Source organism: Gallinula chloropus, assembly GCF_964237585.1.
Source record: "Gallinula chloropus genome assembly, chromosome: 5".
NCBI lineage: Eukaryota > Metazoa > Chordata > Aves > Gruiformes > Rallidae > Gallinula > Gallinula chloropus.
The window spans coordinates 2,161,004-2,176,916 of record NC_140090.1 but is presented as its reverse complement, the minus strand read 5'-3'; the positions used below and the strand labels follow the sequence as shown (position 1 = coordinate 2,176,916).

The window sequence follows — 15,913 nt, the reverse complement described above, 5'->3', positions numbered from 1 at the left end:
AACCACTTTCAAGGCAGATTTATTAAGGGAACAATAGTATTCAGTAAGCACAAAGGAATTTGACTTCACTGGTTCACTGATTTTTCATGATTGTTGGCTGGATATGTAGTTATTGGGTCTTAAAGACTAAGGGCAGTATCCAGTTTCCACTGGGGACCCCTTAAGGCGTCAGTTTCAGACCCCAGTTCCTCCCCACAAACAAAGCCTGCAGTGAGAGACAGCTTGCCCCCCAAAACAGCATCATCACAAAAGATAATCTGGCTCTGCTGGCTCATTTGCAGATTTTTTGGGGTTTTTTTTGCAAAGGAAAGTAACTGTGGAGAACCACATCCCAGAACAGCACTTCTCCATAGCATTTGCAGAGGGCTAAATCCTGGGATCCACCCGGCTCTCCCAACTCCAAGCAGAAGAAGAGTCATCTCAGGGCTTCCCCCAGACAGGCAGTAAGGCTTAATGAATTCTCATGGATGTAAAACTAAGGATCATTTGTCATCACAGCTCTTAGCACCTTTCACTTCAACCTACAGCGAGATACCCAGACAGCACACACCAGAACTGGAGATCCATTTCCACTCTACATTACAACCACAAAGAGGAACAGGAAAGTCCAAGAGTCCTGCAACCAGCAGGTCGTTTGTCCCCACAACCCAACTGGCTCCATTTCATTTCCACAGTGTGGGGACACCTGTAATACTGGGAAATCTCCACTGGTTGTCTTCATCACCACACTCCAACGCAGATTGCACTGCCATCTCAGGAAGGCAGGAACTCCAGACTTCTCAAGTACAGTGTTTTCCTCCAAGTGACACACAGGCCTCGGTACACACTCCATTTTAACCATGAGCTACTAAAAAAAATTAGATCATATCCTTTGGAAAACCAACTATAAGGTCACAGGGAGAGTTTCTTAATGAGGAGGGTGTATTAATAACATCTTCTTTTTAAAAAAAAGAAAGATTAAAGTATTATTTTAATGAAATCAAAGTGGTAGCATCCAGGAGTAGAGCGTTAATAAAAGAAACAAGCACTGTCAATGACATCTCTCTTCTTTGCAGTGTTGTTTTCCCATTCACCCTCTCTCTTCTCAGCACATTCAAAGCATTTTCCCTTTGTTTTTTTGGCATTTTCTTCCATCCATTCCCAATGCCACCTCATTTCCAGCCATTTCTTCTCGCTGCTCAGTTCCTAAATACAGTCTCACAACGACAGGTGAAGAGTCTGGATCAAAGCACTGGCAAAAAAATAAAACCCCCCAAGCAGCCCTCATTAAAATACCACGTGGCTGTGTACTTCATTGAGCCTCCAAACCCTTCCAGGATGCTGCTCTCCTCTTCCTTTTCCCCTCCCCACAAGGAATCAAGGTCCTTCATTCACATCACCGTGCAACTTTTTGCTTTGTCCTTTCTCAAGTCCGTCGCCACTGTGGAAAGTTCTGGCCTGCCAGGCATGTGTGAAATTCGCTTTGTTGCCCTCTGTGACTTGTTTCTTTTAACATTCTTGTTTGTTTTGTTCACACAGGCCAAGGTGGCAACGTGAAAAATGTCTCTGACACTGTTTTCTGACTGTAAGGCTGAGCATTCGATGTATGTCGCTGCTCCAATCTGCTTGGCCATATTTGCACCCTAAGGGGATGAAAAGCACATGCAATCAATACCAAGTTTCTGCAGAGAGCCAAGGCAAACCATACAATTAGTTTTCAGTGCTGTTTCCCCATACAGAGTGTTTTGGGAAAACCAAAGCTCCAGCATGACAGCCAGCAGCTAATTTTGCAAAATAAACAGAGCTTCAGTTCCAAGGAGCATTACAACCACCACCCAAGCATTATCCTGTGCTGATAAACACAAACTGGAAGGGAGAAGATGAGCTCAGTGACCTGCAAACCACTGCAGGAAGCCTGAAGAGCATCAGCAGGACCTATTTAGCAGTTTTACCCTTACACCTTCACTCACATTGGTGAATCACATGCTCAGGTCTGGACCCAGCAGCTTCCAGGCTGAAGGCTGCTATTTCCAAAGGGAAAAGGTGTTCTGACTGCCTTGAGGATTGGCCAGCACCTCCCTGAGCTGCAAAGAGCCTGTGTTATGTATCCACTGAGGGGCACAGTTTGCAGGGAGGTGTGCTGTGGGTTTCTGGGTCAGGACAGATCCACAGAATCACAGGGGTTGGAAGGGACCCCCAGAGACCCTGGGGTCCAACCCCCTGCCCAAGCAGGGTCCCTAGGACAGGGCACACAGGCCGGTGTCCAGACGGGGCTGGAATCTCTCCAGAGAAGGAGACTCCACACCCCTGGGCAGCCTGTCCCAGGGCTCCCTCACCCTCACTGGGAAGAAGTTCTTCCCCACATTGGGGGGGAACTCCCTGTGCTCCAACTTGAGCCCATCGCCCCTTGTCCTGTCCCCACAGACACTGAGCAGAGGCTGCCCATGGCCCCTGTGTCCCACCCTTCAGCTCTTGATCCCCATTGATCAGATCCCCTCTCAGGCTGCTTCTCTCCAGGCTGAACAGCCCCAGCTCCCTCAGCCTTTCCTCCCAGGGGAGATGCTCCAGGCCCTTCAGCATCTCTGGACTCTCTCCAGGAGATCCCTGGCTGTTTGATCCCAGGAAGCCCAGCACTGGACACAACACTCCAGATGGGGCCTGACCAGGGCAGAGTAGAAGGGGAAATACATCAACTTGTAGCTAGAGGAACAGGCATAAGGGGAGTGGTTGGAAGGGACATGAGTTGTCAGATGAGCCCTTTTTTGATTTGCAGTGCATTAAAAATCAAAGCAGAGGTATTTGTTCCAGCAGCACAAGGAAAACAACACACAACTAGCAGATGACAACACTCTGGTGGATTTTACTCCTGGAAGACAATACAGCACTGTGTGAAAAAGGTGGAGTTGCTTCAGTGGAATTTTACTTCTAGAGGGGTGAATCTTTTCAGTCAGTTACAAAGCCCAAGCACACCTTTGATGTGCCACTCCTCACATTCACTGGCCTGAGATACAGGCACAAGTCAGCCCAAGCCCTCTCCTGTTTGCTCTAGTGCAGGTACCTATCTGGACCCAGGTCTTCAGTGAGCACTGTTTACACTGCAGTGATGTGGGCATCATATCAATTGTGAGAGGGAGCGGCTGATAAAGGAGCATTTGATTCTAGGAGAAGCACTCCCCATGGTTAAAGATCTCAACTCCCACTAACCAAGCCCAGCCTACACCTTAGAGCCTGTGAAGTGTTTGCTCAGGTGTAGCTGGTTGTAAACCAGCTAGCATACTGGAAGCAGGGTGTCAGCAGCTGGCTTTATCCTCCCAACACTTCCTTATAAAGTCAAGGGGGATGGGGAAAACCCCACTGAGCTCCTTGACCCCAAGATGACTTAGCAAGGCAAGGGAATTTAAAAATAAGCTACATATCTTGACCCCAGAGGACCCCTTCCTAGAACTAGCACAGGAGAACACTGGGTTGTTCACATCGCAGGGATTTGGCAACCACAAGAGACACAAACACTGCTCCATCTAAGCTTCTGCTGACCTTAGAGAGGAGTTCAAGTACAGGCCTCCCCACGACACGTACAATTCTCTTTGCCTGCCAATAGTTTCTGGCTAAACCCTTCGTGTTCGGCTGACTCCTGATCCTAAGGGGCACAGGCTCAGCTGGGACATCAGAACAGGCACCATCCTCCAACTCCAGGGAACAAACCCACCTCTCAGTAGGTTTTTGATGGCTCTCTATGGGAACAGGTGAGACTTGGTGATTTTACTGAAAAAAATCCCATAAGAACCATAATATATGAACTTGTAGAGGGACTAAGTGGCACAGAGGATTTCAGGTTTGATGTTCAAAGACAAACAGCATGGAAAGTTACAGCCCTGAGGCTGAAGGGCACGAATACATAGACACACAACAGCAGCAGTTTGCAACCAAGACGTTTGCTTGTTGCAATCATCTGCAACAAGCAGGTTTTAAGGACATTTCTGTACTGTTTTGAAGTAAAAACCCCTGCATTTAGACTATAACCAGCATAAGCCATCACAGTACAATGCTCCCTGTTATCTATATTTTAATCAAGACACTGGTTTTGCTATCTCTGCATTTTCAAACATACACAGGCTGTAGGAGGCTGCATCATTAGTGACTGCATATCACCAGACACTGGTTTGGAAAACCTGAGGTTGGGGATAAAGCATCAGAAGCTGCTAGCAGGGGGCATACCCAGCAGCTGAAGTTACTTCTGGAGGTACCATTCTCACTCTCACACACCCTGCAGGGTGTGTGTCAAACCACCAACCATGACTCAGCTGCAGCCCAGGACTGCGTCACACACTCACATGAGCCATCAGGGAAGTTTACCTCAGAGCAGAGTTTTGCCCAGTTCCCTATCTCCTGCTCTCCCATGACCTGATTCCTTCCCCTTTCCCTTATCTCCCAATGCCTAGCTTCAAACTTCTCACTTTCCCAGCAGCAGAGAACTGCTTCCAAGAATTAAGATGCTTTCTGGATTTGCTGCCACCCTCACAGGGTCTTTCCACAGGTGGTTTAAGGCAACACTTGCCATGACACTAAAAGGAAACAAATAGCATTCAACATCAAGTCAGAAGACAACAATTTCACCAATTTGCCAGTAAAACCACATGTCACCTCTCTGGGCCGCAGCAGGCCCTGAAAAGCTTTTTTTAATTCACTTAAAAGGCTCTTGCAGCCAATGAGGCTGCAATCTCATGGAGCATATATGATTTTCTGACACACTCAGTTTACAGGCAAGCTTTGCCCCCGTCCCTGGAGGTGTTCAAGGCCAGGTTGGATGGGGCCCTGGGCAGCCTTGTGTAGCTCCAGGCCTGGAGGTTGGTGTCCCTGCCTGTGGCAGTGGGGTTGGAGCTCTATGATCCTTGGGGTCCCTTCCAACCCAGACCAGTCTGTGATTCTATGATTTGCCTTTCCTCATAACAGCTTTCAAATTCACCTCCATCTACTACCAGAGTGTGCACATCTGCCCTCCAGGATGCCCTCACAACAACGGGGGGGGGCAAGCTGGTCATAAAAATGGCTACAGAGATAGGAGAGAGTCTTATCTTCCACCTCTAGGTACAAAGAAGGAGGTGGCACCTACCTGATCATAGGACACAGGTGTCTGCCTGTGGTTGGAGAGTTCCACTAGCGTGCTTACATCCGTGCGCAGATCCGACTTGCAGCCAACCAAAAGCATCTTGGTGTTTGGACAGAACTCCTGGATTTCACCTTTCCACTGTAAAAGGAGAGGTGGTGGTTATACTCCAGCAGTTGAATGTTTAAACCCAAAGCAGCAAGTTTAGTCAGTCATGACATTCTGTGGGAATATCCTTACATCACAGCCCTACCTGCCTTCAATCTCATTTCTAAGGCATTCATTCCACAGCAGAAACTGGTCAAGGATGAAATCTTACAATCTCATATGCTCATTAATTCCACTGACTTACTCATCAGGAGGGAATGAGGTGAGATTGTTTACCTACATGAGTAAAGGTCTGCAGACCTGCTGCTCCTCACAAGAGCCAGCCATAGCCATCTGCAGACAGGAACCACAGAGACCTGGTGTCACTGTGTTTTATGGCTCCTCAGGCTGGAGGCAGAGGCAGCATTGCTAAATACTGGCTTTCAGCTGCATCCTCACACCTAAAGCCACACAAATCTGTCAAGGGTTTAGCTATTGTGAGTCAGCAATGAGCCCTTCAAACAGAACTCTGGATATATTCCTTTGTTTTCTTCCCCTTCTGTATGAATTGGAGAACACCAGTCAAGAATTTCTCAGCACAATCCAAGCTGATCACGTAAAACAATACCCTTAAGTACTAGGGTTGGGTTTAAAAGCACATTAAGAAATCTCTCTCACAAAATTAAGCAACATTATCAAGGACAGAAAACAAAAAAAGACAGTTCCAGATGCTTGCTGGCACAGTTGCTGGCTGAGAGAATAGTCTTCAGCATTTTCTGTAGACTATTCAGACCACTGTATGGCACTTTATTCCCTGTGACACAAGGATCACTGGCCCCAGCTACAGGGGAAAAAAAGAAAAGGAACTTCATGTCATTAAGCCTTAAAGACAACCCTGCAAAGTCTGAGTCATGCCTAGTGACCAAGGAGAGGACCAGGACGACCTTGCAAGCACAGAGCTTGATTATCAAAATGCAGTGTTGCAGCTCAGGGAAAAAGGCTGGCACTGAATCTCGGATCACTGAGCTTCTGAAAAATTCCAAGCCTGGTCTAATACTGCATTTCTATGCCACTGCTAGGCCTGCTGGTGTCTTCTAGAAGCATTTATCACTGGCTCCTTTGGACTTCAGGCTGAGGAACTCTGTAAAGCCATGGCAAAAACACTTGGCAGGCACCATCTCTGCAAGACAGCAAAAGTTTCTCAATCCTGTCACAGGGACACAACGTGAGAGACAACCTTTTGCTGCACCCAGCCCTGCACCTCACACCACCCTGAACAACTCACTGCTGTGTAAGGGCTGAGGAATGAGAGTTTACTTCACCCCTCAGCACCCATTAGGGACTTTTTTGTTTGCAATTAACATTCATCCCTTTCAAACAAATGATCTCAAATTCCAACCCTGCAGAGCAGAGTCCTGTCATCTCTCCTTTAAAAGCAAGGAACTGAAGTTGCCAGTGTAGGAAGCAGCACCACTCCTCAGAGATTTAAAGACAAACTACTCCAACAGCTCTGTGCTCAGCTGTTTCTCCAGCACTTGCCTTTTTTAGCACACTGTCAAGAGTTTCTGGCCGACTGATGTCAAAGCAGATCAGGACAGCATCAGAATCTGGGTAGGAGAGCGGGCGGACGTTGTCATAGTAAGGAGACCCTGCAGGAAAACAAGCAATACTTTTCTTAGTTTGTATTTTGATTTTCTGTGCTCCCTCAAGCTTATTCACAGTTCAGAAAGGTTTGCAGCAAAGCTTTTCACAACAGCACCCAGCTACCATCCTGGCTTCAACAGCACTGTACTCCCCAAAGGCTCGTGCCAGTTGCTCAGGTCCCCCCTCTCCTGTTTCTCACCTACAAAAGCAGCAGCTTTCCCAACTAATTAGGGTGATAGCACCCCAGTGATCTATCTCCCTCAGAAAGCTCATGATGCCCCCAATAACAAGGGAAGGGGAAACTGGGTCAGCCCAAATTGAAGTGCCAGAGTTAACCTGCAGGGATTTGACTTTGAGAACAAATCCTTAACCTCCAAAAGGCTTCTGGCAAAGCAGATTTGTCACAGTTGCACTTACACAGGGGAAAAAAAGTAATCAGGAACTTTTGAAATAAACCAGTTTTGATTCTTGTAACGTTTTGCTTAAAACAAATAGCCCCAAGTGCAAAAAGCATCTTTAGCTGTCATGGATATTGGCAATTTTTAGAAGACTCTTGCACTGGCTGCAGTATTCCAGCAGGGAAGAATCCCAGTGCTGCAGGCAGGCATGCTAGTTGCCTGTCACAGCCTCATCAATCTATAAACCAATACATGTTTGCAATAAATGTTTATGTTTAGCCCATAAACCAGGTTTTTTCCATCAATGAGATCAAAGGTAGTCTAGCAAGCTGGTGGAACATAAACAAACAGGCCCAACATGACCCTCTCTGCATGTTTTATTTGCAGAGCTGTGAAGGGATACACGGGGTTTCTTTAAGAATTGTTTGTAACTCTGCCCATCGTGACATCTCCAGAGTCAGACATCCCACTGTCAGCACCTGGAGATTATGGGAAGAGACTTGGGGTGGGGGGGCAAGGAAAAATCTTCCTTTTTCCTGTGAAGTTGCAGCCCCTCAGCCACCATTCTGTTCAGCTTGAACTCCACAGAGTAGGAGAATGGATTTCAGACTTAGCAGGGTACTTCAACAGTTAAATGGTGAGACAGGGGAAGGGCTCAGGCTTTAAAACACACAACTCCAACTTAAAATGTGCTTTCTTGGCCACATTTCTGTATTTTTTTCCCCTCTTGTGAACCTAAAATACAGCACAGAACATATGGAGGAAGAATACAGCTTTCTAGAGTTTTAGGGTTATCTGCTAATTATACCACCAATTTCCCAGCTCCCTAGAACTAATTGGCTGTGATGTCTCAGAGGCTGAGCAGAACTATTAACTGGATTAGAGGAATTCCTCAAGTTCTTCACTGACAGACAGCTCACCCCGTTGCACAAAGCAGAGCAGGGAGAAACGGTGTGAACTTATCAGAGATGACTTGAGTTGGGCAGCTTCTGCTGGAAGGAAAGAGTCAAGAATCCCAGGAATGTTGTTTTTGAGATGAGGAGTAACACATGGGGAATGAAGCGTTACCAAACTAGGTAGCAGAAGGTAATTTGTTGAACGAGCCTATTTTATTCAAATGCTCATCTTCATAAATGATGTCAATCTAACAAAGAGGCAGCTGTCAAAAAACTGCTCTTCAAAAGGTGTTAGCTGTCTTCAGCTGTAAATGACATGTTAGAATGAAATCAAAGCCAGCTGACCAGTATTTACCCACTCATCTGAGCTCAGCCCTGCTTGCAGTGACTATCAATAAGCATTTTCCACTAATTACTGCCCAGCTACCTCCAGCACTATTACAGTACCTCCATCCTGGAGCCCCAAGGCAGAGTTATTTCTCCTGGAGCCCCAGGGCTAAGTTACTTTACCCTGGACAGACAAATTGCAGAGCAGCACACCGTTAACTAGCCACCTGCACTGCTTCAGCAGCATTAAACTGGTCAGTCAGCATGCTGGTTGGGAGCTGCTGCCTGGTTCACACAGCTCAGGCAAGCAAGGGCAAGACTGAAGATCATGAATGCAGTTGCTGGCTAGAAAGGAGCCTCAAAAAAGCCTCACCCAGAAACTAATTCCTTAGACACATACCTATCTCCTCACTCACCAGTCTTCAGGGATGCAACATACCATATATGTCCATCAGCATGTATTTATGTATACATACAGTCACCACCTCCAGCCTGGACTCCTCTCTACTGTCTGAGCTGTAGCAGTGTTTGTTTTGAGGTGTTTTCTCTTTGTGATCCTCTCATATTAAAGCTGCTGAGCTAGAGTAGGTGCAGTTCTACAGGCAGCCCTCCTGCCTGAGGAGGAATATTTGACACCTCCTTTTCTTTGGGGTAGTGTGTGGCAGAACAAACGGGAACCATTTCAAGTCCTCAGGCTGCAGGATCAACAAAGGGAATTTCCTGGTCTCATTCACCAGCCATCACTGAACCTTTCTTACTGCACAAATAAAGAGGGGCTCCGGCCCCGGCTGGGCGAGCCTATTCAGTCTGGCATTTCATCCCTGCGCCCAGAGAAACCCTCAGAAGCCAGGAATCTCAGGAATGAAGCTCAAGTCTGAACAGACAACTTGAGCACGGCCCAGTAAGGCTGCTCACTCTTTTTTTTTCAAGTGAAGCCTGCAGATTTGAAGCCATGCCAACCCTAGAAAACAGAAGGAGAATGAGGAGCTCCAGCTAGGGGATTTGTGAGGGGGGAGGTGGGGGGGGAAACAAAACAAAATGAGCCTGTTAAGATTCTGCTCCTACAAAATAGAGCATTTTTGTCAAAGACAACACAGAGGATTTTTCAGCTTTATCAAGGAATTGCTGATAACACCACAGTTCATCTTGCTTTGTGGTGGGAGTATATTCCAGCTGCAAACTCCCTCCTGTAATCTGTTCCGCATCTTAAATAATTAGGCCCAAAATGATTTAAACATTAAGAATTATCTACTGAAGTCTTAAGTGTCATGCAAAGCACAACATAAACTCAGCTTTTAATCTGAAACAAACCCTCTCCCCAGCAATATGGCTGGCTTTGATCTACAGCAGAAACTAAGCTCAGGCTTAAGCGTTGCTGCACTGTAAGTTACACGGTTAAAAATCAAAGCCTACTTCACTTTTTGATGGCTTACTACCACCCTGAGATGCTAGATCATGGAGATGAAACCTTACTTGTCTGCCAGACTCAAAGCCACCACCACCACCAGCTCCAACCAGGTGGTTCAGCCCCACATCCCACCTAGAGAGCTCACCAGGCTGCTCAGTCTCTGCTTGTCCCCAGGGCCCTAAGGGAAACGGTGCTCAGTAACAGGCAAGACTCTCCTATTTACACACCACCAAGCAGCCATCAGGCATCAGTCTTTGTAGCCTTTTGGACTCCAGTCAACTGAAAGAACACCAGTTGTACGGCAGCATTCTCACTCCCAAGCCCTTGGGCTGGCTAATTATCAGCTACAGAGAAAACACATCAAATACTGCAGTGGCCAGTAAGTAGCTGACTCACAGCTGATGGCTTTCCTCCTCCCAAATCCACCTCGGCTGCTTTGGAGAAAACACAGGTGATTTACTACGCTGAGGATCACAGAACATATCACCTCCAATCACATGAGTATCACAATATTCAGAGTGCCTCAAACAGAAAGCAGAACTTTGGTAGGTGACTTGGCATTCCCAGTTATCAATGCTAATTATTTCTCCTCTAAAAAGGGGAAAAAAAACCCACATAAAAACCAGTTACTGTTACTCTGCCATAAAGGGGAGAAAAAAACACCCCAATCACATAGCCCATCCAGCCAATTTGCAAGTGATCTGGAAAGGAAAGAGAAGTTTGACATTTCCTTTACAAGACTTACTGCCAGAGCACTCAGGAAAACAGTTCACTTCAAATATGGGATGTTTTAGATAGCTTCTGAAAGACTTCAGCAAAAAGCTTTATAATTAATGTTATGTTTCCATACAGACACTGGATACATTGCACCCATCAAACCACAGTAACACTAACCTGATTAAAAAAGCTCTATGGTCCTTCTGGATTTAATTACATGCTGACACCCAGCAGTGCATAAATATTTCTGGCCTTGCTGAGAATTATTTTAGTGAAGCAGTATCCAGTACATTTTCCACAGTTCAACCAATAAAAAAGCCTGAAGTATGTTTTAGAGAGACACAGGTATGTAAAACCTAATTAATAGTGAGGGATTTCTGTGAGGCAGCTGCTGCACAAGCAAGAAATCGAAGTACCAAAGTCACAGAAGCAGCCAAAACCTTGGTAAACACACATTAACACCGTGCCTGTGGTAGACAGAGTTGTCTAATACAGGAGTGGCCTTCACAGAGTCCATCAGACTATGGGATGAAACTTCAGCCTGAAGAAACTTCTACTACTCTACCCAGCAGCTCAGGACTGCTGTGCTGCGTTACCGCAGAGTGGAGTCGGTCCTGGTGTAGTTAGATTGCAACCAGACATTCCTGCTTTGAAAGAAGGGTTGGTAGTCCAAAAACCCAATTGAAATTCAAGTTGGCAAGTGCTCTCCTTAATGCTGTGGCTAATTTAAATCCTTATAATGACTTGCAGAACTAGACAGGACCAGAGAAGTATCTGAATTATGAATCTTCCCCTGCCACTCTTACTTGTGGGAGTGTTTTGTCCCCTATTTCTCTGGGCACATCCAGGATACAACAAATCCTTCCCAGTGAACATAAAGCCAGCTTTAAAACGTTCTATCGGCTGCATGACCCCACACATTTGTACTTAGGAGTCCTCTAGGAAAAAGCACATTATTATATAAACCAAAACCATGACAGCAGGGCCTGTTCTTACCCTGACACAAGGCTATTTTAACCCATGCCTACAGCTTTCCTCAGTGAGCAGAAGAAAACCCTCAGTGACAGGACCTTCAACACAAAACCCAACATTTACTGTAGCTCCAGTTAGAAACTACTGAGTAAGGTGGCCTGTTGCATGCTCCCAGGTAGAAAAGGAGTTGAAAATAGATGCTAAGTACTGACCAAGCCATCTGGAAACTATCTGCTGTATATTGTAATCGATCAAACACAGAGAACTAGCATCTTTCCCACCCCCCCAGGGGACACCCAAGTACCTCTCAAATGTCTCAGGCCATTACCTGCTCTGAGTTGCAGGGGACATCATCTTCCATTAGTATTTGGCAGTGAATCTGTCATCTTTAAGTGAACTAGATCTCACCCTGCTTTTAAAATATCATTAAGACATTTATTCTAATTCAGCAGAGGACTGGGACAAAGACTTGTACAAAATAAATTACCAAGAACTTAAGATAGTGTTTTAACATTATCTTATCTCCTGATGTCCCTTATCTGGTGATGTGATTTCCCACAGGGATAATGGGCTTGGTTTCTTCTTGCAGTGGATGAGAAGGGCTGTTGAGGAAGAGACAACTGTTCTTCCACAGAGTCCCACAACTAGATGACCTGATGTTCTGTAATACTTTATAAGAACATGTGTTGGTTCTTTCCAACGTTCCTTCTAGTTTCAGGCTGCAGCCAAACTGCTAGATATCAAGCTTCTGACTCAAGTTAAATCTTCTACTAGCACGAGGACAGGCCTGAGAGGACAACATGCACACACAAAGGCTGGCAGGCCTTTCTTCCACTCCTCTTGTCTTTTGAAGCCCTATAGAACGCTTCATTACATGGGTGTCTCCAGCATGTACAGGTGCCAAACCTTCCCAGGTCAAACAACTTAGGGAGCATGTTGTAATTTAAGAGCTAAAGATAAAGTTTTTCCAAAATAACTTCAATAATTAATAAGCCCTTACTGCACAGAGTGTGTTACAGGCAGCTTAGTAATCGGGATGAAAGCTCAAACCAGACACTCTAGAAGTCTGCTAGTCTTACTTGGCATAAGATGAAGAAAAAAAAAAATCAGTTCAGAGCCATTCTGATACCGGTTGTGGGCACAGAAACTGCCTTTTCCCAGTAATCGTGTTGCAAGAATTTGGAATCATTTCCTAAACAGCAAGAGGAAAGCCAACTCACCCCCTAAACGCCTTTCTTCTTTTGAAAGGGGAATTAACATCTTCTAGTAAAAGGCTTGCTTTCATATTGAGAAGGAACTGCTGGGTCCAAATTAAATGTGTAAAAGCTATCTACACCACCACCTGCCTAGAGAAGAAAGGGCCTGCATAGCCTGCTAAGCACCTCCAGCCTGGTTTTGGTAATCACTCTGGCACAGTTAACACTGACCCGCTGGCCAGCTGACCCACTGGCCACCCAACAGCTCAGCACTGAAGGGGCAAATCCAGGGGTGCATCCTCACCACCCAGGCAGTATGTTTAGTCCAGTTATCAATGCCAGCGAGGATCTAGAGAGGCTCCTGGCCTAACAGCAGATCCCAAACATCCAAGCAACAAGAAAGCCAACCTGGGAGGCAGGGTTTTTAATACAGCCACTGAGTAAGAGTGGTCACAACAGGGAGAATGACAAGAACCCTGAGGTCTGCTTATGGGGTTTAAGAAAGGATGGACCCCTCTACACCCTCATGGAGCCAAAGGGGGAAATTCTTTACAGAGAGGCTGGAACAGGCTGCCCAGAGAGGGGGTGGGTACCCCGTCCCTGGGGGTGTTCAAGGCCAGGTTGGCTGGGGCCCTGGGCAGCCTTGTGTAGCTCCAGGCCTGGAGGTTGGTGTCCCTGCCTGTGGCAGGGGGTTGGAGCTCTGTGACCCTTGGGGTCCCTCCCGACCCAGACCAGTCTGGGGTTCTATGCCCACCTCCACAGTCCTTCCAGGCTTCAAAGACTTCTCCAAAGCATGGGGAAAGAGTACTATATCAAAACAACCCCAGGCATTAAAGAGGGCACAAGGAACTCAAGCCTCAGCCGATGCCATTTACCCTTACCATACAGAAACCCCTCGCCAGTCTCTTCCCAGGGTTCCCCGGCAGCCGAGGAGCCCCCGGAGCTCCCCAGACAACTCCCGCCAGCCAGGCAAGTACGAACACATCCCCTGCCCTGCCTGCCTTCCCCGCAACGCCGCCGCAGCGCCCCAGGGACGTGTCTCCGCACCCTTTCCCTTCCCCGAAAGTATATCGTTCAAGTCTACCTCAGATTTTTTTTAAATAAAACCCCTTGTTTTTAGAAAAGCACAAGCCAGAGGCAGCCGAGCCGCCCTTCGCACACAGCCGCCGCTCGCCTCAGGAGACCGGCAGCCCGGCCGGGTGGCCGCGGGGCTTCAGGGCCCATCTCCAGCTCCCCTCCCCGGGGCTCTGGGGTCCATCCCCGGCTCCCCCCACCCCGGAGCCGTCGGGGGCTGCCGTTCCTCAGCGATTCCCTCTCTGCGAGCCGCGTCGGGAAAGAGCGGGGGGGGGTTGAGGGGGAAGGGGGTGCTGTGGTGTGTGAAAATCGCTCACCCGAGGTGTCCCAAAGGCTGAGCTCGATGCGCTGCGTGTCGATCTCGAAGCTGGCCGTGTAGTTCTCGAAGACGGTGGGGACGTAGCTCTGGCGGGAGACAAGGCGCAGTCAGCCCGGTTCAGCCCAACCCAGCCCAGCCCGCCCCAGCCTGCCCCGGTCCCGGCCCACCTCGGGGAAGCAGTCCTTGGCGAAGACGTGGAGTAAGGCGGTCTTCCCGCACTGGCTGTCCCCTACCACTACGATCTTGCACTTCACGTTCTGGTTGGGATCCATCACCGCCTTGCTCGGTAACTTCTGGCTCGCTCTTCTTTCCTTCATTGATCTCGGAGTAGTCCCTCGGCCGGCCAAAACAAAAGGGGAGGGGAGGAAGGGGGGGTAAGAAAAAAAAAGAAAACACCCCACCTCAAACCACAACCCACAGTGGATTTCCTCAAAAAAAGAAAAGAAAAAAAAAAAGCCAATAATGATCGTAATAAAAAGCCCAGTAGAAGTGGCAGAGCCGCGGGACGCGCCGCTCCACCCGCCGGCCCCGCGCAGACTGCTTTGTCCCCCCGCCGCCCGCCCGTATTTATAGCCTCGCAGCCGCCAATCATCGCCCGCCGCTCGCTCGGGGCCCGCCCCCTTCGCCGCGCGCTGCCGGGGCAGCGCTCCCTCTAGGGGAGACGCGGGGAGCAGCAGCCTCCGAGCGGGAGGCGGGCGAGGGGTGGGGGGACACCTCCCCCCCCCCACCTCGCCCGTCCCTTACCCTCCCGTCTCCAGCCCGTGCCGGCGGCAGACCGTTGCCACAGCAGATCTTAAAGCTCCCCTGTATAAAATAGACAGGGATCTCCTGGAGAGAGTCCAGAGGAGGGACAGAGATGCTGAAGGGCCTGGAGCATCTCCCCTGTGAGGAAAGGCTGAGGGAGCTGGGGCTGTTCAGCCTGGAGAGAAGCAGCCTGAGAGGGGATCTGATCAATGGGGATCAAGAGCTGAAGGGTGGGACACAGGGGGACATGGGCAGCCTCTGCTCAGTGTCTGTGGGGACAGGACAAGGGGTGATGGGCTCAAGTTGGAGCACAGGGAGTTCCCCCCAATGTGGGGAAGAACTTCTTGCCAGTGAGGGTGAGGGAGCCCTGGGACAGGCTGCCCAGGGGGTGTGGAGTCTCCTTCTCTGGAGAGATTCCAGCCCCCTCTGGACACCGCCCTGTGTGCCCTGTCCTAGGGACCCTGCTTGGGCAGGGGGTTGGACCCCATGGGCTCTGGGGGTCCCTTCCAACCCCTGTGACTCTGTGGATCTGTGATAACTATCCCTGACCCCGAAACCCACAGCACACCTCCCTGCAAACTGTGCCCCTCAGTGGATACATAACACAGGCTCTGTTCCAGGTTGGGGAGGTGCTGGCCAACCCTCAAGGCAGTCAGAACACCTTTTCCCTTTGGAAATAGCAGCCTTCAGTCTGGAAACCATTGGGAGGGGGTTGAACTCGATGATCTCTGGAGGTCCCTTCCAACCCTGACAATTCTACGCTGTGGGGTGCGGGTCTGGACTGTGGGCTGGGTGGGTTTTCCTTTCAAACCCCGGTGACAAGGAGCGCGTTGGGAGCCCAGAGAACATCCCTGCCATTCACACGCTGCTTTTCTTTAGGTAGTTAGTTTTAATTTTTTTCAAGTTCCCTGGATACGACCCTGAGGAAGACCAGATGATGGTGTACGCTCAGCAGCGGCCTGCACGCCGCTCTGCCTGAAACAGCGATTCCCTGCCGGCGCAGGGCGAATCTCTCCTGCAGCAGCAGCCTGGAACAAGGGATGGTTTG

General features: G+C 48.6%; 1 protein-coding gene across 1 annotated transcript; it reads right to left on the bottom strand.

The window, feature by feature from the left end:
* Nucleotides 1-1,370: 1,370 nt before the first annotated feature.
* On the bottom strand, nucleotides 1,371-14,527 carry RND3 (Rho family GTPase 3; the record flags this gene model as incomplete). The annotated part of the gene is made up of 5 exons (XM_084264830.1): nucleotides 14,289-14,527; nucleotides 14,120-14,207; nucleotides 6,710-6,819; nucleotides 5,090-5,224; nucleotides 1,371-1,622 (listed from the first exon to the last, which is right to left on the bottom strand). Exons 1-5 carry the CDS (start codon nucleotides 14,436-14,438, stop codon nucleotides 1,371-1,373), a joined length of 735 nt encoding a protein of 244 aa, XP_084120956.1. The 5' UTR covers nucleotides 14,439-14,527.
* Between the last annotated feature and the right edge of the window lie 1,386 nt (nucleotides 14,528-15,913).